Source organism: Onychomys torridus, chromosome 14, assembly GCF_903995425.1.
Source record: "Onychomys torridus chromosome 14, mOncTor1.1, whole genome shotgun sequence".
In the NCBI taxonomy this organism is placed as follows: domain Eukaryota; kingdom Metazoa; phylum Chordata; class Mammalia; order Rodentia; family Cricetidae; genus Onychomys; species Onychomys torridus.
In genome coordinates, this window is record NC_050456.1 from 52,811,284 (window position 1) to 52,832,368 (window position 21,085).

The following is a 21,085-nucleotide window of genomic DNA, read 5'->3' on the forward strand; positions in this document are numbered from 1 at the left end:
CTTTTTGTAGTACTAATAATCCTTTGTGATCATGCTTTTTGTTGTTGTTGATGAAGACAGGGTTTCTCTGTGTAGCCCTATGGTTCTGGAACTTGTTTTGTAGACCAGGCTGGTCTTGAACTCTGGGATTAAAGACAAGGGCCACCACGACCAGCTTAACACTTTGTATTTTTAACACTTACAGACATAATACTTGGTGTGAAGAATATCTCACGTGGGTTGTTTTTTTTCTTTTTGTTGAAGGTTAATTTTGAGCATATTTCCATGTGACTATTGGCCACTTATATGTCTTCTTTGAAGAAATACCTACCCAGAGTACATGGGCATCTTACAGTTGAATCATTTGGGGCTGAAGAGATGGCTCAGCAGTTGAGAGCAATTACTGCTCTTGCAGAGAACCTGTGTTCTATTCCCAGCACCTACATGGTAGCTCACAGCTGTCTGTAATTCCAATTACATAGGGTTCAATTCTCTCTTCTCAAATTTTCAGGCACCAGGTACACACATGGTGTATGTGTACATACATGCAGGCAAAGCGTTCATTCACATTAAAAAAATAAATCTGGGGAAAAAACAGAAAAATGTCTCAAGTTTCATTGAAAATTTAAAAATTTTTCTGTACTATTGAGTTTATTTTCTAGGTATAAACCCTGGTAACTCATATTTGTTATGTAAGAATTATCTCCTAGCCAGGACAGCCAGGACTATTATATGGAGAAACTCTGTCTTGAAAAAAACAAAACAAAAAAATCTCCGATTTTTATGGGTTGTCTTTGCGCTCTGTTGCAATGACAATATACTTCTTGCTGAAACACGAAAGTTGTTCATTTTGATAAGGACCAGTGTACTACTTTTTCTTTTGTCACATGTTTGTCACATATATTTAAGGCTTTGCCTCACCCAGCATTATGAAGATTTAACCCTAACTTTTCTTCTAAGAGGTTTATAGTTTTAGCTCTAAAATTACATGTGTGGCCCATTTTGAGTTAATATTTGTATGTGGTATGAGAAAGGGGTCTGTATTACAGTTCTCCAAGGAGATAGAAACTGGGAGACAGATACAGTTATAGAGACATAGATAGATGAGAGGGGATTTGTTAGGGCAATCAGCTAACAAAATTATGGAGACCGAAAAGTTCATCGATAACCAGAAAGCCAGAGAAGCCTGTAGCCTGGTTCAGTCTGTGTCAGGAGACTTGAGAACCAAGGACACAAATAAAGAAAGTCTTACTCCGAGGCCAAAGGCCTGGGAGCCTGGGAGCCTGCTGCACTTGTCTGGTGGAAATGTGAGTCCCAGAGACCAAAGGCCAAAGAACTTGAAGCTCTTGAGTCTAAGGACAGAAGAAAGGTGTCCACTCCAGAGGAGGACTGGATTCTTCCATATTCCAAGTTTTGTTTTCTTCCTCCAGCCCCTGACACCTGACTAGATGGTGCCTTGTGGGCAGAGCTAGTCCACTGAGCCCACCAGTTCATGTCCAGATTCCTCAGAAAATACCCTTACAGACATGCCCAGAGACATCTCAAGTAAGCCTCTCAATCTAGTAAGACAGACATCTAAAATTAAGCCTTTTTCTTTCTTCCTTTTCTTTTTTTCTTTCTTTTTTGTAGTACTGGGGAGTGAACCTAGACCTTTGATGTTAGGCAAGCACTCTACCATTGAACTACAAACCCCACTGACACCCTAGATGTATCATCACAGGGTTCAGCTTCAGTCTTTTGCAGGTGGATATACAATTGTGTCAGTATCATTTGCTGAAAAGACTGCTTTGATCAGTACCTTTGTTGAAAATCAGCTGACCATGAGCTGGACATGGTGGCTCACACTTGCACCCTAGCACTTGGAAAGCTGAGGCAGGAAGGTCACTGCAAGTTTGAGGCTAGCCTGAGCTACAGTGAGACTTTGTCTAAAAAATAAGTAAATTGGAAATCAGTTGACCGTAAGAGTTTACTTCTAGACTCAAGTTTTATCCCATTAATATGTGTGTTTATCCAAATATCAAATATGCCTTGTTACCTTGATTATTATGACTGCAGTAAGTTTGGAAACTAGCAAGCATGAATCTTCCAATTCTGTTTTTGTTTGTTTGTTTTGTTGTATTTGAAAGGCTTCTTTATTTTGGTTTGGTTTTTCAAGACAGGGTTTTCCTGTATAACATCCCTGACTATGCTGGATCTTGCATTGTAGACTAGGCTGGCCTCAAACTTAGAGATCAGCCTGCCTCTTCCTCTCAAATGCTGGGATCAAAGGCAGTCACCGCTGCTGCTGCCGCCGCCACCACCTGCCAATTCTGTTTTTTTTGTTGTTGTTGGTTTTTTTTGTTGTTGTTGTTGGTTTTTCTTTTTCTTTTCTTTTTTTTTTTTTTTTTTTTGAGCTGAGGATTGAACCCAGGGCCTTGCGCTTGCTAGGCAAGCGCTCTACCACTGAGCTAAATCCCCAACCCCTTTTTTTGGTTTTTCAAGACAGGGTTTCTCTGTGGAGCTTTGCACCTTTCCTGGAACTCACTTGGTAGCTCAGGCTGGCCTCGAATTCACAGAGATCCGCGAGTGCTGGGATTAAAAGCGTGTGCCGCTGCCACCACCACCCGGCCAATTCTGTTTTTTGTTTGTTTAAAATGTTTTACTATAGTGTGTGTGTGTGTGTGTGTGTGTGTGCGCGCGCGCGCGCGTGCGTTGTGAGTTGGCCCAACTTGCAAGAGTCTATTCTCTCCTTTTTCCATTTGGTTCCTGAGGACCAATCTTCAGTTGTCAGGCTTATCAGCAAGCACCGTTACCTGCTGAGCCATCTCACCAGCCTTATAAAATAAATTGGAGTGTTTTTCCTTCCGTCTTTGTAAACAATTTGTATTAATTATAACCACTGAGCCACCTCTCTAGTCCCACCTCATTTTTAAAATCAGTATGTGTATGCATGTGCATGTGCTATGGCATACATGTGGAGGCCAGAGGACAACTGTACAGTCACTTCTCCCCTTCCACCTTTATATGGGTTCAGGGGTCAAACTCAGGGTATCAGGCTTTTATTGACTGGCTGGTAAGCAAGCCTCCAGGATCTGCTTGGCACCAGCCTTTAGCCCCACCGGTGCTGAGATTGCAAACACATACTGCTGTGTAGCTGAAGTTTTCCTGTGTCCCAGCCTGCCGGTGGTCAGGACAAATCTGTCTCAACCCGCCAGTCCCGCACACACAGAGGCTTATATTATTATTATTATTTTTGTTGTTGTTGTTGTTTGTTTCTTGAGACAAGGTTTCCCTGTGTAGCTTTGCACCTTTCCTGGAACTCACTTGGTAGCCCAGGCTGGCCTGGAACTCACAGAGATCCGCCTGCTTCTGCCTCCCGAGTGCTGGGATTAAAGGTGTGTGCCACCACTACCCGGCAGCTTATATTATTCATAAGCTGCATGACCATTAGCTCAAGCTTATTACTAACTAGCTCTTACACTTAAATTAGCCCATAATTCTTATTTATGTTTATCCATGTGGCTTGGTACCTTTTCCCAGTTCTGCCTTCACATCTTGCTTCTCATGGCAGCCCCACTGGCAGCGTCTCCTGACTCAGCCTTCCTGTTCCCAGAATTCTCCTCTCACTTTGTCCCACCTATACTTCCAGCCTGGCTCCTGGCCAATCAGCACTTTATTTATTAACCAGTCAGAGCAACACATTCACAGCATACAGATATCCACAGCACTGCTGCACCCAACATTGAATCTTTAAAGCTTCTAAAGGAAAAGCTGGGCCCTAGATGGTTTCCTTAATGAATTCCACTCATTTTTAAATTTTTAAAAATTACATTTATGTGTATGTGGTTTTGTGCATACTTGGCACGTACTCATGCATGACTGCCATGGCTCACATGTGGAGGCCAGAGGACAACTTCTGAGAGTTGGTTCTTTCCTCCTCCCATCATGTGGGTCCTGGGGATTGAACTCAGGTTGTCAGGTAGGCTTGGTGACAAGAGCCTTTTCCTGCTGAACCATCTCAATGGTCTTACGTATGTGTCTGTCTTTATGCTAGTATCATACTGTTTTGATTACCACAGTCTAATTAGAACAGATCTGAATTTCTTTTCAGTTATGTTTCTTTACTGGTAAGAGCTAGGTACATGGTTTCCCCAATTTTTGCAAAGTAAAGAAAACAAAATGACAGGGGTAGAGCGAGAGACTTACATGCTTTCCGTCGGCTTCCCTTAACGAAGGCTTTCTTTTCTCAGCGCTGTAAGATGAATGAAGACACCGGAGCTGATTATCTGGCGCCCTGGCAGCTGTCTCAGGTGGCTGATGGTGGAGGTATTGGAATTATAGAAGAGAGCAAGCACATAAATTTGGCCAAAGGCGATTTTGTGACTTCTTTTTATTGGCCCTGGCAAACTAAAGCAATTCTAGATGGGAATGGCCTTGAAAAGGTGATGTATAATGTAAAACTTTCTGATTTTTCTTCCTTTATTCTCATTTCTCCATTCGTATACTTTGTTAGGGAGGGAATAACATTTTCTTTGAGATAGCTGCCGGAATGTGGAAAGCCTTTGTCTTTTTTACTGTTGGCTATCACACGTCACCAGAGAACACTATCCTCTCACATTGAATGTGTCAGATAAAGCTGGACTATAAGTATAAGATACTTAATGCTAGGAACTAGAAAACCCCCTATAATTATATATGCTAGAGTTCACTAAGAAACTAGCTACATGAGGAATATATTTACTTCATGATTAAAATTCTTCTAATGTCAGAAATCCAGATTTCAGTCATGGAGCCATGGAAAATGGCCAGTACTTGTTTTGACCTACAAAGCCTTGCAACTTCATTTAATTTGACCTAAAATGATGTATAATAGGGAAGATTCCTTATTTCTTTTGAACTCACAGACCCACCTGCCTCTGCCTCTCTGGTGCTGGGATCAAAGGCGAGTGCCACCACCACCCGGCTGTGTCATCTTATTTCTTTATACCACCGCCCGGCTATATCATCTTATTTCTTTATACCACCGCCCGGCTGTGTCATCTTATTTCTTTATACCACCGCCTGGCTGTATCATCTTATTTCTTTATACCACCGCCCGGCTGTGTCATCTTATTTCTTTATACCACCGCCCGGCTGTGTCATCTTATTTCTTTATACCACCGCCCGGCTGTGTCATCTTATTTCTTTATACTCCAGTTTCTCTTTTGTTCATTTTGCTTTTTGGAGACAAGGTCCCTCTACATAGCCCTGGCTGACCTGTAGGTAGACCAGGCTGTCCTTAAATCAAATGCCTGTAATCCCAGCACTGGGAAGGCAGAGACAGGCAGATCTCTGTTAGTTCAAGGACAGCTTGGTCTATAGAGTGAGTTCCAGAACAGGCTACAAAGCTACAAAGAGAAACCAAAAAAACCAAAAACAACCTTTTTGTGTATGGATGTTTTGCATGCATCTATGGCTGTGCACTAATTGTATGCTTGATACTGGAGGAGGCCAGAAGAGAATGTCAGATCCCCTAGAACTGGAGTTACAGATGGATGTGAGCCACTGTGTGGGTACTAAGAATCAAATTCTGGTCTTTTAGAAGAGCAGACATCTTTTGTTTTTGTTTTGTTGTTTCTGGTTTTTTGTTTGTTTGTTTTGTTTTGTTTGTTTGTTTGTTTTTTGGTTTTTCGAGACAAGATTTCTCTGTGTAGTTTTGGAGTCTGTCCTGGAACTCACTCTGGAGACCAGGCTGGCCTCGAACTCACGGTTCTGCCCACCCTCTGCCCACCCTCTGGGATTAAAGGTGTGTGCCGCCACTGCCTGGCTAGCCCTCAGTTTTATATTTTAAATTACATACTTGTATCTAAAAATACATGTGACTGCCCATAAATTCCTAGAGCATGTTTTTTTTTTTTTTTTAAACCTTTCTAGAGCTTTATTGGGAGGGAGAGAGAGAGGGAGAGGGAGAGAGGGAGAGAGGGAGAGAAGGAGGGAGGGAGGGAGAGAGAGAGAGAGAGAAAGGACCAGCGGTTTTGGTTTTTTATTTTTATTTTATGGTGTTGGTGTTTTACTTGTATGTATGTCTGTGTAAAGGTATTGGATCCCCTGAGTTACAGACATGAGCTGTCATGTGGGTACTGGCAATTGAACCTGGGTCCTCTAGAAAAGCAGGCAGTTCTTTTAACTGCTGAGCCATCTCTCCAGCCCCATCAGAGAGTGGTTCTTGTGAGCCCCTACCTCCCATGAAATGATGTTAATGCGCTCAGTCTTGTGCAAGTTTTCAGTAGATAATGATAGCTGCCCTGAGTTGGACGATAATGGCCATGCTGTGCCTTGAAGACACGTCTCCACAAAAATGTCACCCCTTCATATGGCTCTCACATTCTTTCTGTCCCCTCTGCTTCCATATTCTGTCACCGTTAGAATGGGTGGTATAGAGATCTCTTGTGGCTCAGCTTCAGCAGTCACTTGTTCTCAGCACTTTGACCAACTGTGAGTCTAGGCTGCTACTGCTGCCCACTGCAAAAAGTCTCCACTGACCAGAACTGACAGCAACATTAGTCTGTGGGCAGAGACATTATTTAGAAGGCATCTGACAGGCACATCTTGTCCATTTAGCAGAGCAATGCGATAGCTTCTCCATTAGGGCTGTGACCCCCTGGCCACAGGCTCTGTCCAGGCTTACACCCACATCTTCTCAGAAAGTAGCTGGTATCTGGACGTACTGGCTCCTGTTGCACCAATGGGCACATGTCGCCTAGCAGATTGGCAGTGTTGCTACAGGGTCCACAGCTGAGTGAGACGGTTGATGACATTCCTTCCCCAGCAGTTGACAGGGCACCTCCAGCACTGTGAGGACCAGCCACTGGAGAGGGGACTTCTAGCTCAGTTACAGTGTGATGTCTCTGTGGCTTGCCACCTGAGCAGGTAGTTAAGATCTTAGCATCTGGTTCTGGTGGGCAACCAACAGCCGTGACAGTTACCTTTATTGTTTTGAGGCCTCTGTTACCAACAACTGGAAGGGAAGTAGTGCCCTCCCCACCCCCCATTTTAATTTCATAATCTATGGCTTCAGGGAGCAACTCATTTACCCACGTAGTGTCTCTGTTCAAAGGAGTTGGAAATTAGGTAAATGTTTATTTTGTAATTGCTCAGAGATGTAAAAGCCTTTCTGACTTTGCCTTTGGGAATTAACAACAACAAAAAAACCAACCTTAGTTTACGTGAGAATTGTTAAAGTTGATTTTGTTAATCTAAGAGAATTTCTTATTGTTTTTTTCTCTTCATTCATGTATATTGTGTGTCTGTGTGTGAGTATATGGGTGCACGTGGGTGTTCATGCACATGTGGAGTTGGAGGACAACTTCGGGTGCCATCTTCAGGAGCGCTGTTTAGCTCCCCCTGACACTGCTTGAGGTTGAACCAGATTGGATGGCCAGTGAGCACAGGGAGTCAGTCATTCTGCTCTCTGTGAGGGTTGGGAGTGCAGTAGCATGCCTGACATTTTTATAAAGGGTTCAGGGGGTCAAACTCAGATGCTCATGACTGCAAGGCAGAGGTTTACTGAGTGAGCCATCCCCTTAACCCTCACTGTTTTTACTGTTTACAAATGTGCTAGAATTATAACAAGACCAAAGAACGGCCTAGTATGGACTGTAAGACACACCATACAATCTGGGTGGCGTAACCAGCGTGGACTCACTCCCCATTCTAAAGGTTAAAAACCCAAGCTTGAGGTTCTGGAAAATTTAGTTTCTGGAAAGGTCTCTCTTAGCTTGCAGAGAAATGCTTTGTTGTTGTTGTTTTTTGAGATAGTTTCTCTGTGTAACAGTCCTGCCTGTCCTGGAACTCACTCTGTAGACCAGGCTGGCCTTGAACTCACAGAGATCCACCTGCCTCTACCTCCTGAGTGCTGGGATTAAAGGCCTGCACCACCATGGCCCGGCAGGGAATGTGTTCTTGCTGTGTCATCCAGTACCCTTCCAGGCAGTGAGGAGTGTTGCATCTGTTCCTTCTTCTAAGGACATACATGTATTGGACTAGATCCCCAACTTTATGATCTCATTTAACCTCAAGTATTACCTTAAAGGTCTTGATCCAGTATACTTACAAGGATATAGAGGTTTAGCATGTGAAGTTGGGTGTGGAATACTATCCAGTCTATAACTCTCTAACTTCTTAGCATAAAACTGTAATTTCAGTATTGTTTAAAATGTCCGTCCATCTTTTGTTTTAGGTAGACCCACAACTTGTGGATGGACATCTTTCATATTTTCTTGGAGCTATAGGTATGCCTGGTTTGACTTCCTTGATTGGGGTCCAGGAAAAAGGTCACATATCTGCTGGATCTAAGCAGACAATGGTTGTCAGTGGAGCAGCAGGTGCCTGCGGATCTTTGGCTGGGCAGGTAAAGTTTCCAAAAATTACTTAACTTTTTTAAAATAGAAGGCATAAACAGGTCACAGAGTACATGTATATAAATGAAGCTCCAGGTTTGATCCCTAGCACCACATAAAACACCTAGGTGTGGTGACCCACAGCTGTAATCTCAGCATTTCCAAAGCAGAGCAGGAAGATCAGAAGTTCAAGGTCACCCTCTGCTACTTAGTGAGTTCAAGCCCAGCCTGGAGTACATAAAAGTTTGTCACAAAAAGTAATTAATTGTAGGGTTAGCCGTTTATAAGTTGCCCATTATCCAGCAAATAACTGCACATCCAAGCACATGCAAGCAACACTGATTAAACGTAAAGGTTATTTATTTTCAAGACATGAAAATAGAAGGGGACCTGTTGTGATGCAGAAGGGATTCTAGAGGAATGGGAGAGAAAGGGAATGTGGCTGACTGTAACCAAACTGCAGGATACACATACATGAAACGGTCAAGGATAAATTCCATCTTATTAAGAAAAGATTTATTATTTTTGTTTGATGTGTTTGTGTGAGCACGTGCATGTATGTTTGTGTGTCATATCCCTTGGGACTGGAGTTACAAGTGGTTGTGAGCCTCCTGATATTGGTGTTTCAAACTAGACCCAGGACTTTTATAGAGTACTAAGTGCTCTTAACCACTGAACCATCCCTCCAGACCTCTTATTTTAAATTTTTAAAAAAGATTTATTTATTTATTTATTTATTAATTATGTATACAGAAGAGGGCACCAGATCTCATTACAGATGGTTGTGAGCCACCATGTGGTTGCTGGGAATTGAACTCAGGACCTCTGGAAGAGCAAGCAGTGCTCTTAATCTCTGAGCCATTTCCCCAGCCCTCTTATTTTAATTTTTAAAAAGTTTATTATGTCATTATTTTGCACATTGTTGGCAGAAATGGTACTATTACCTGTTTAGCTTCTGTTGATAACAATATGAAAAAACAAACAGGTTCTGTGTCTCTCTGTTAACTGGAATAGATATAGCAAATGTTAGAGTAGTTCTGTCATCCACATAGGGGTGAAAACCATAGAGATCTGTGTGTAATTCTGACTTCAAAGACAAACAGGCAGGGGTTAGAAGGATGGCTCAGTGGTTAAGAGTACTTGCTGTACTTGCAGAGAAGCCAGGTTCAGTTCTCAGCACCACAGAGTGGCTTAGAACTCTCTAACTCCAATTCAGGGTACCCAGCTCTGCCTTCTGGCTTATCGGACAGACATGCACATAATGCACATACATACATGCAGCCAAACACAAATAAATAAATCTTTACAAAAAATGACAGAGAAGGGTGTTGGGTTGTAGTTCAGAGGTTCGAGCCCTTGCTAAACATGCATGAAACTCTATGTTCCGTTGCCTGCACAGATCAACATAAAATCAAACTCTTATTTTAAAGAAATGAATAAGAATTCTTTTTCTACAAGAAGATTATTTATTCACGTATGTTTTGAAACGGAGTCACTTGTCTCCTGGCTGGCCCAGACTTACTATGTAGCTTAGGCTGGCCTTGAATTCCTATTCCTCCTACCTCCACCTTCCAAGTGCTGAGATAATAATAGTGCAGAAAGCATTTACTGAATTGTAAGTATGTAATAAATGTTGAAGGAACTGTACAAAGTTCAGTGTTTTATAAGTAATAGCTATATTAGTTAGTTATCTCTTTGCTGTGATAAAAGGCCTGGCAAAGGTGACCCAAGGAAGGAGGGTTTTATTTGGTACACAGTTCCAGGGTAGGGTGCATTATGGCAGGGACATCCTAATAGTAGGAGCTCCAAGCAGCTGGTCACATTGCATCAGCACTTAAGAAGCAGAAGGCAGCGAATGCTTGCACTCAGCTTGCTGTCTCCTGTGTGTTCAGTGTGGTACCAGGCCTGTGGAATGGTACCACCGCATTCAGTGGGTCTTCCCTTTTCAGTTACTCTATGTGTAAGTCATCATGGACATGCCCAGAGGTTCGCTTGCATGGTGATGGTTCTTGTCTGGTTGGCTGTTAGCACTAGACGTCATAGTAGCTGTCGTGGTTTGAGTGAGAAATGGTCCCATTGTCTCCATCATTTGGACACTCATTGCCCAGTTGGCAGCGCTGTTGGGGAGGTGGTGAGCCTTGCTGGAGGAAACCTATGTCTAGTTTGCTCTTTCTTCTTCCTGCTTGTGGCTGTAGGTGTGGTCTCTGTTTCCTGCTCCCCACCATGCCCGCTGCTGGCTATGTGCCTCCCTGCCCTCGGGAAACGGAAGCCCAATAATCTTTCTCTCTTAAGTTGCGTTTGGTTGTAGTGTCTTACCACAGCAGCAGAAAGTAACTGATACAGTAGCTTTTTACAGCATGGGAAACAGAATAATGTATTTTAGCTATCATTTGTGTTCTCCACAGCCCTGAAAATTATTGAATTTTAAGAGTGATTACTTTGAAAATTACATTAAAGTTGTGAAATTTAAACTACATTTTATTTTATTTTTTAAGGGTCATATTATGTTTTCAGTCTCTTTGGCTTTAATTTTTTTCTCTCCATATTTCATTTTTTTTTTTTTTTTGAGACAGGGTCTCTCTGTGTAGCCTGGCCTTGAACTCATAGAGATACACTTGCCTCTGCTTCCTGAGTGCTGGAATCAAAAATGTGCACCACTATGCTTTAAGTGTTTTAGTTAAAAGCACTGTAATCAAACCTAAATTGTGATGAATACTGTTGTAGGGTTAATATTGATGTAAAGAAACATCATGACTCCAGGTCTACCAGCCCAGGGGTAGCACCCACAATGGGCTGGGCCCTCCCACTTCAGACACTAATTAAAGAAATGCCCTTAGCTGGGCGGTGGTGGCGCATGCCTTTAATCCCAGCACTCAGGAAGGAGGCAGAGCCTGGCAGATCTCTGTGAGTTCGAGGCCAGCCTGGTCTACAGAGTGAGTTCCAGGACAGGCGCAAAGCTACACAGAGAAACCTTGTCTCGAAAAAACAAAACAAAAGAAAAAAACAAAAAACGACAACAAAAAAATGTCCTTACAGGCTTGTCTACAGTCAGATTTCCTCAATTGAAGTTCCCTCTTTTCAGATGATGCTTGCTTATATCAAATTGACATAAAAATTAGCCAGGACAAATACTCTCTTCTACTTGCAATATCTTGTGTACTTTGACATTTTTATGTTTGTGAGAATATAAAGCCATTTAATTTTCAAAACATTCCTCCCTAGATTGGCCGCCTGCTTGGCTGTTCCAGAGTGGTAGGAATTTGTGGAACACATGAGAAATGCCTCTTTTTGACTTCAGAGCTGGGGTTTGATGCTGCAGTTAATTATAAAAAAGGAAATGTAGAGGAACAGCTCCGAGAATCATGCCCAGCTGGAGTGGACATTTACTTTGACAATGTTGGCGGTGACATCAGTGATACAGTGATAAGTCAGGTGGTTTGCTGATTTGTTTCCGTTACAATTGTGACACTATATTTTACTTATTGGGATATAGCTTTGCTTGATACTGAGGGGAGCTCTAAACCTATAGTGTTCTTTTTGACAAATAACATGATTATCGTATTTAATCTATACAAAGATCTTGATATTTACTTTGATTTGATTGCACATTGGTGTTCTGAATTTCAGTTCCTGCCTAGCAATCTATTTTCACCTTCAATTTACTTTTGTAAAAAATTAAGATTTGCACTTTTGAAAGAGTGAGATTCTGACCTGTAAATCACCATCTACCAATCACTTTGCAGCCATAACCTCTTGAGTTGGGTAGGGAGATGGTTTTCATAGGTTGTAGATGGTATGTATTTTTATTGGCAATATAGTAAAATATCAATAGTTGATAATAATAAATAGATCTTGACTATATGTAAAATTACTTGCAGTTGAGATTATATTATTGAAATATAAAGAAATATATTACTGAGCTGGAGAGATGGTTCAGTGGATGAGAGTGTGTACTGCTCTTACAGAGGACCTGAGTTTGATTCTATGTCAGGCAGCTCAAACCAGCTGTATTTCAAGCTCCAGGGAGAACTGACCCTTCTGGCCTCATCAGGCACCACACTTACATGCTGTTGTGGGGTAGCCAACAGAGAAGACTACTTGGATGTGGGCTTAAGCCAATAGCAAGTCTTTATTACCTGGCCAGTGTTCAGATCCCAGTGTAGCCCTGAGCCTTTCTCAGGGTGAGCTTTTAAGCACAAAATCCATGTCCTGGGTATACTTCAGTTAACAAGAACAGTTAGTCATAAGCAGAACTACAGAAGCCAAAAAGCAAAGTTAGTACATTTAGAGACTTTCCCAGCCAGAACTGTGGACTTGGATGGATTAGGCCTTTGTCTTGGCAGGTGATGCTGTCAGAGTGCTGAGTTTACATCCTTAATGGTACTTACACCATGGAGTCAGTTGTGGTAAGGTCTCAGGGCCTACTAAGGTCTGGGGACCAGTTACAGTATCTATGCACAGACCCACAATATATGCATAGTTAAAAATAATAAAATTAAGCTTTAAAAAAATAAATATACTGCAATAAAGCAGCAAGATCAGTGGCAACTAATGTAATTCTTTTGGTGATTACCAAACTTTTATTCTACATTCCTTCAGAGTGGACTTGATAAAACTTGTAGGTGGTGGAAAGATGGCTCAGCACTTAAGAGAGTACTTACTGCTCTTGGTGGAGGACTGAGTTTGGATCCTAATGCACACATCAGCAGCTCAAAACCATCTGTAACTCCAGTTCTAGGGGGATCTGAGGCCCTCTTCTGGCTTCCACAGGCACCTGCATTTATGTAGTGAACATACAATTCATGTAGGTGCACACAAATAAATAAAAAATGTAAAAGACTTTTAAATAGGTAAATCTTCAAAATAAATGAAATTGATCGGCAATAACGGTTTAAGTGTGGTGGTTAAATAGGCTTTTATTGTTGTAGTCATAAATCATAGGAAGGGTGTCTAAGGGTGTAATCATGAGTGTCTCTCTATACAGATGAATCGGAACAGCCACATCATCCTGTGTGGTCAAATTTCTCAGTATAATAAAGATGTGCCTTATCCTCCTCCACTGCCCCCTGCTGTAGAAGCAATCCAGAAGGAAAGACACATCACCAGGTCTGCCCTTGCTGCTACTATCACAGGGGCTGGGAGTTAAATTTCCTAGATGTGAAATGTATGCATTTATAGTTTTTTCCTTATCATATAAAATGGAAAAGTATATCTTCAAGGAGGTTCAATATTTAATATTTTGGTTAACTGGTTCTCGGAAAACTGATACCTCTGGCTTTGACTGGATGAGGTCACGTGAGGGAAAGAACGTCGTCCACAAGGACAGATCAGAACGCTGTTGCCAGTAGGGTTGCAGATGATCAGCAGACATAACTGGCGATATCTCATTTGTACTGGGATGAGATTTTATTTGTATGTCAATAAAGTCGCCTTGGGGTCAGAGCAAGCCGTAGCAGAAACTGGGCGGTGGTGGTGCACGCCCTTAATCCCAGCACTTGGGAGGCAGAGCTAGGAAGATCTGTGTGTTCAAGGATACAGCCAGCATGGCGACACACGCCTTTTATCTCAACCATAGAAGACCTGGAGGTCTGTATAGACGGGCAGTGAGGAGGAGGTCATGTGTGTGGCTGGGTTTACAACCAATGAGAAGGCAGAATAGAAAGTCTATATAAAAGGACACAGGAAGTAGGTCTCTTGCAGAGAGTAAAGACAGAGAGCAGTGAAGGGTAAGGTTTTCAGCTCTCAGTTATTGCTCTGACCTCTTGGCTTTTAACTCTGCAATTGGCTCTGTGTTTCTTATTTAACAAGACAGTTACATCTGCATATAACAATCAAAGTTTAGAGTACTTACCCCTTAACTACACCTAAAACTATATCTGACCAGACTCAGCATGGTTATGTGCTAATTTAAAGACTAACAGGTATTACCATTTTGAAAGATTTGGTTTGTTTTTTTTGTTTCATTTTGATTTTTCTTCTTTTTTTTTTTTTTAAAGATTTATTTATTATGTATACAGTGTTCTGCCTGCATGTATGCCTGCAGGCCAGAAGAGGGCACCAGATCTCATTACAGATGGTTGTGAGCCACCATGTGGTTGCTGGGAATTGAACTCAGGACCTTTGGAAGAGCAGCCAGTGTTCTTAACCTCTGAGCAATTTTTCCAGCCCAGATTTTTATTTTTTCAAGACAGGGTTTCTCTGTGTAGCCCTGGCTGTCCTGGAACTCACAGAGATGTAGCTGAAGTTTTCCTGGTCCTGCCTGGCCCACGGTCAGGACAAATCTCTCCCACTTGCGTCCCCCAAGTAAACACACAGAGACTTAAGACTTATATTACTTATAAACTGTATGGCTGTGGCAAGCTGCTTGCTATCTGTTCTTATATCCTAAATTAACCCATTTCTATAAATCTATACCTTGCCATGTGGCTTGTGGCTTACCAGTATCTTACATCATGCTTCTCCTCATGGTGGCTGGCAGCATCTTCCTACCTCAGCCTTCCATCTCCCTGAATTCTCCTCCTCCTTGCCCTGCCTACACTATCCTTCCTGCCTGGCTACTGGCCAGTCAGCACTTTATTTATCAATCAATCATAGCAACATATGTTTACAGCATATAGGACATCCCACAGCAATTCCCCTTTTCTGTTTTTTCAAAAGGAAGATTTTAACTTTAACATAGTAAAATTACATATAACAAAACAATTATCAAGCAAGAATTACACTTACAATATCTAGTCTATAATATTTAGTCTTATTTGTATTTTGCAGAATTAAAGAAGATATCCTATCTATCCTATATTTGTGAGTCTAAGGTTTCATATCTGACTTACCTTTTATCATAACTAAGGAAATTATAACTATCTAGTCTTCAACTACATCAAAGACCTCAGAAGGATATACTATTACCTGAGAAATGGGAGAAGGATCTGCCTGCCCCTGCTTCCCAAGTGCTGTGATTAAAGGCATGTACCACCCCCTCAGGTTCTCCCTCTTGAAATATTCTCTAATCATTCTTTCATTCTTTGCTTACAGAGAGAGATTTACCGTGTTAAATTACAGAGATAAATTTCAGCCAGGACTTCTGCAGCTGAGTCAGTGGTTTAAAGAGGGCAAGCTAAAGGTAAAACCTTTTTTGTTTTTTGAAACCAGGTCTCATGTGGTTCAGGCTGGTTTCAGGCCGGTTGAACTTGGCAAGTAGCTGAAAATGATCTTGAACCCTCTGCCTCTACTTCTGCCTTACTGGTGCTAGGATATAGGCAGGCTCTGTATCAAGTCCAGTTTATGTGGCGCTGGGCTTGAACCCAGAACAAACCAAGTACCCTACCAACAGAGCCACATCACCAGTCCAAATTTCTATTAATTATAAAAGCTATGTTTTTTCTGCCTGGGCAGTGGAGGTGCACGCCTTTAATCCCAGCACTCAGGAGGCAGAGGCAGGTGGATCTCTGTGAGTTCGAGGCCAGCCTGGTCTACAGAGTGAGTTCCAGGAAAGGCGCAAAGCTACACAGAGAAACCCTGTCTCAAAAAACAAAAACAAGCAAACAAAAAAGTATGGTTTTTCTGCCATTAGGCATACTTTGATTTGATTTGATTTTACTATAAACAGACATTTGTTTCATTATATAGGCTAGAGAATTGGCTCAGTGGTTAAGAGCACATTGCTCTTGCAGAGGCTCCAAGTTTGTTTTCCAGCTTTTATGTCAGGCTGCTCACCATCGATGGTAACTGCAGCTCCAGGGGCTCTATGACCCTCTCTGGACCGCCTAAGCAACTGCACTTATGTGCACATACTCCCACAGAGACACACTTGACACATAGTTTAAAAAGTTAATCTTTGAATAAAATTTTCTCCCAGATGACCATAATCTTCTGAGTGAGAAACCCTTATATTACTTTTATGCTATACTTTAAGCTCAGGACTGTAGAGGCTGCTCAGTGGTTAAGAGCACTTCCTACTTTTACAGAGGACCTGGATTTGGTCCCTAGCACCTGCATGGCTGTTACAAGTTGTCCATAACTCCAGTTCCAGGGGATCTAGTAAGCTCTTCTGACGTCCCAGGGTACCAGGCACACAGTGGTGCATACATGTACATACATAAATGCATGCAGGCAAAACATACATAAAATAAAAATAAATATTTTTAAAAAATTAATAAGCTTTACTTTCCATGAATTATTTACAGAGTCAATAGGTATTTCTTCTGAAATCTAAATTTGTAATGTTCATTAATTTGACAAATATTTGTGGAATTGTACTTAGAAACTGATTTATTTTTTCATTTTACATTATTTTTATATTTTGTTTACAGGAATGTTTGTTTACCACTTGCTTGCCCTGGTTTGTACAGAGGCCAGAAGAGGGTGTCAGATATCCTGGAACTGGAGTTACAGATGGTTGTGAGCTGCCATCTGGGTGCTGGGAATTGAACCTGGGTCCTCTGAAAGAATAGCCAGTGCTCTTAACCACTGATCCATCTCTCCAGCCCCAGAAATTGTGCTTCCTTTTTTCCCCCAATCACTTATTTTTTTATTTCATGTGCATTTGATTTTACCTGAATGTATGTCTGTGTAAAGGTGTCAGATCACCTAAAATTGGAGTTACAGGCAGTTGTGAGCTGGGAATTTAACCTGGGTCCTCTAGAAGAGCAGACAATGCTCTTAACTGATGAGCCATCTCTTCAGTCCCAAAATCGTTCTTCCTTTTTTTTTAAAGATTTATTTATTATTATGTATACAGTATTCTGTCCACATGTGTCCCTGCAGGCCAGAAGAGGGCGCCAGATCTCATTACAGATGGCTGTGAGCCACCATGTGGTTGCTGGGAATTGAACTCAGGACCTCTGGAAGAGCAGTTGGTGCTCTTAACCACTGAGCCATCTCTCCAGCCCCCAAAATTGTTCTTTCTTAAAAGTCATATAAGCACATGCCAGAATATTCTTTGGATATTCTTTTTTTTTTTTAAAATGGGAATTTGTTGAATTTTATATAACTAGAATTAGTCGTTACTGCATTTTAGAAAGTACAGAACAATTGTAAACTCAGTAATACAATTATATTATTTTGGTTTCATATAACCTATTTTCTTATGATTTTTATAGATTTCAGTAAATACCCTTTTAATACTCATTTCCTTTGTGGTTATTCTGATTTTAGTTGTTGGGCAAAATTAGAAGTTTTTTGTCGTGCCTCTCCACCCCCCAGACAGAGTTTCTCTGTGTGTGTAGCCTTAGCTATCCTGGAATTCACTCTGTAGACCAGGCTGGCCTCAAACTCAGAGATCCACCTGCCTCTGCCACCCGAGTGCTGGGATTAAGAGCATGTGCCACCACTGCCTGAAATTAGAAGTTATTAATCTGGGATCCATATAAGATGTTCTTGAAAACATGTATATGTGTACACTTAGATAATTTTTTTCCAAAGGATGGATATGGACTGAGGGTGTAACTTGGTAGCGTACTTGCTTAGCCTGCATGAAGTCTAGTCTACCCCAGCAGAATAAAAAACCTGGCCAGGCCTATCATCACAGTACTTGGGAGGTGGGGGCAGGAGAGGATCATAAATTTAAGGTCATTCTCAGCTACGTAGCCTGTACAGTTTGTTTAAGACTACACGGGGTGGGGGTAGAAAGGAGATGGCTTACTGAGTGTGGACACTAGGGTATGAACCAAGTTTGATCCCCAGAACCCATGTGGGAGAAAAGTAGAAAGAACTGAGCTGGGCATGGAAGTTTATGCCTTTAAACCCAGCAGTAGGGAGGAAGAGGCAGTCTGAGCCCTGCATTTGAGGTCTACAGAATGAGTACCAGGTGTCCTCTAACTTCCACGTGCTATGACATGTATGTACATTCACCTATAAAACAAATGTAAAAAAATTTTTTAAACAATCAGACAACAGGATTATAGGATTAGGATTGTATTGAAAAATGGAGGCTATCCACTTTTCTACTGTATACAAAGTTCTAAATCGTATTGCTTCCTTTTATAGAAACCATTAACCCTAAATTTAGCTATTTTGATTCACAGATCAAAGAGAGCGTGATAAATGGATTGGAAAACATGGGAGGTAAGATGAATAAAGATTTATTCTATACATGTGCTACATGCATGTATTGATTTTTCTTTTAATGCTACTTTTCAGGTATCTAGAGAAGGAACCTATGGCCTCTTTCATGTTAAGCACACATTATCACTGTGCTAAACCCTAGCCACCCCACACCCCACTTCTCCTTTGTGGAGACACTGAGGATGTCTGGGTTTTTTGTTTGTTTGTTTGTTTGTTTGTTTTTTGGTTTTTTGAGACAGGGTTTCTCTGTGTAGCTTTGCGCCTTTCCTGGAACTCACTCTGTAGACCAGGCTGGCCTCAAACTCACAGAGATCCACCTGCCTCTGCCTCCTGAGTGCTGGGATTACAGGCGTGCGCCACCGCTGACCGGCCAAGGATCTCTGTTAAACTGAAAGTGAAAGACTGCTTTTGTGTATGCAGTGATGGAGAATTGAACTTGGAGCCTTGTGCATGCTAGGCACAGCCTCTAAGACTGAGCTATATCTTCTTTCCCTTGTTTTGTTTTGTTTTTTCCTTTTTTTGGAGGGAAGAGGGTAGAGTAGAGCTTTTCTGAGACTGGGTCTTGTGTAGTCCTAGTTGGCTTTGAATTTGATTAGTAGCTGAGGCTGACCTTAAATTCCTGCCCTCCCAAGTGCTGGAATTACAGGCATTTGCCACCATACCCATCTTATTTTCTTGTAATAATTTATTGCTGGGGCTTTGGATGTAGGCTAGTTGGTAAAGTGCTTGTCTGCCATGAATGAATCTGTGTACAAAGCATGTATATTGCTACCACTGTTACTCAGAACTCAGACGGTAGAGGCAGTACAATCAATTTAAGGTCATTCTCAACTAATGAGATGGTCTCAAAAATAAATAAAATAAGCCTGGCGGTGATGGTGCATGCCTTTAATCTCAGCACTCCAGAGGTAGAAGCAGGTGGATCTCTGAGTGTGAGGCCAGCCTGGTCTATGAATCGAGTTCTAGAACAGCTAAGGCTACACACAGAGAAACCATGTCTCAAAAAACAAAACAAAAATAAATAAACAAACAAAAACAAATAAATATTAAATATTAATTCTATGAAACTGTCCCTATATATGTAGCTTTCCTTCTATATTGAAATCAAACACCATTAGAGTTCACTTTAGTGATATTTAATATATGTATTAGTTACTTTTTCTGTGATAAAATACCTGAAACCAAATTTTAGGGAGGAATTATTTTGCTTATGATTTTAGAGCTCAGGTCATGGTCACTTGGCCCCATGCACTTGGGTAGGGCAGATCATCCTGGAACTGGAGTACATGAAGGTAGTCTTCACATCATGATGGACAGGAAACAGAGAAGAAGGCAGGAAGAGGAAGAGCCCACTTTCTCCAGCTAAGTTCCACTTCCTAAAGTTTCCAGAAGTACTATCTTAGGAGGACCAAACACTTAAAACCGAGGAGCTTGTTCGAGACATTTCATAGTCAAAGTATGTCAAGAGGCAGTTAGCACAGTTTCATATCTTATATATATATATATCTTTGCTTTCTTAGACAGCTTATAAAATATTAGGACTGTGAGAGATTTATAGGACTTAGGTAACTTTTCAGATTAAATGTTTCTTGTAGACAGACTTTCTATTCTGCCTCCAGCCCCAAATAAAGACATGGAGACTTATTAATTATGAAATATTGGCCTTTAGCTGAGGTTTGTCTCAACTAGCTCTTAAAACTTAAATTAATCCATCTATATTAATCTGTGTTCTGTCACATGGTGTTACCTCTTTTGTCTTGCACCTCCTGTTCCCTCTCCATTTGCCTGGCGACTACACCCTTCTTTTTCCCAGAGCCCTCTCTGCCTCCAGAAGACCCACCTAACCTCTTCCTGCCTAGCTATTGGCCATTCAGCTCTTTATTAAACTAACCAGAAGGTGCCTTGGCAAAGACACATCTTTACAGTGCCACAAACAAATATTCTGCAAGTTTCTCAGGCATAAGATTAATCAAATTTCTAAATTCTATTTTTGTTTTTGTTTTTGGCCTAACATAGACTTTCAAATGAAAAGGCTTAGACTGATTTTTTTCTTTTTTAAAAAAAATTTAATATATTTCCAAACCAGTATTTTGTATCAACATAAATTTTACTCATTTGGCTTAACAAGTATATACTGTATTTACTCAATAAAACTATTTAAGTTTCTAAAATTTTGAATTATTTAAAATTGTTTTGCTGACATTTTAGCCCCATATTTATTTGCCTTTACTCTTCAGATTCTGTACCTTTCTATAGAGACTAGTTAGATATTTCCAGTTTATTATTTTTTTTAAAGATTTATTTATTATACATACAGTGTTCTGCAGGTATTCCTGCAGGCCAGAAGAGAGCAGCAGATCTCATTACAGATGTTTGTGAGCCACCATGTGGTTGTTGGGAATTGAACTCAGGACCTTTGGGATTGCAGCCAGTGTTCTTAACCACTGAGCCTTGTTGATTTTCAATCTTTTTGAGGCCAGGTCTCATGCAGTCAAGGCTAGGTTGATCCTGAACTCTGATCTTCCTGCCCCAGGACCCACAGATAAAAAACTACAGTCTTGGTTTATGAAGTGCTGGGGGTTTAGCCCAGAACCTCTTGTATGCAATTTACTAGATGACCTATACCCAACAATAGTCTTCAGAATGTAATTGGATTGCTTTGTATTCTACTTGTGTCTGTCGTTTGC

The 21,085-nt window shown here is 41.2% G+C and overlaps 1 protein-coding gene across 3 annotated transcripts in view; it reads left to right on the top strand.

The window, feature by feature from the left end:
* The window catches only part of Ptgr2 (prostaglandin reductase 2), a 29,615-nt gene that overhangs the window by 7,213 nt on the left and 1,317 nt on the right, over positions 1-21,085 (top strand). For all 3 annotated transcript variants that reach the window (XM_036206494.1, XM_036206493.1, XM_036206492.1), the window contains 6 exons: positions 4,209-4,400; positions 8,177-8,347; positions 11,559-11,768; positions 13,321-13,442; positions 15,369-15,456; positions 18,359-18,398. In XM_036206494.1, coding sequence (XP_036062387.1) covers positions 4,209-4,400; positions 8,177-8,347; positions 11,559-11,768; positions 13,321-13,442; positions 15,369-15,456; positions 18,359-18,398 — 823 coding nt within the window. The remainder of the gene's footprint in view (positions 1-4,208; positions 4,401-8,176; positions 8,348-11,558; positions 11,769-13,320; positions 13,443-15,368; positions 15,457-18,358; positions 18,399-21,085) is intronic.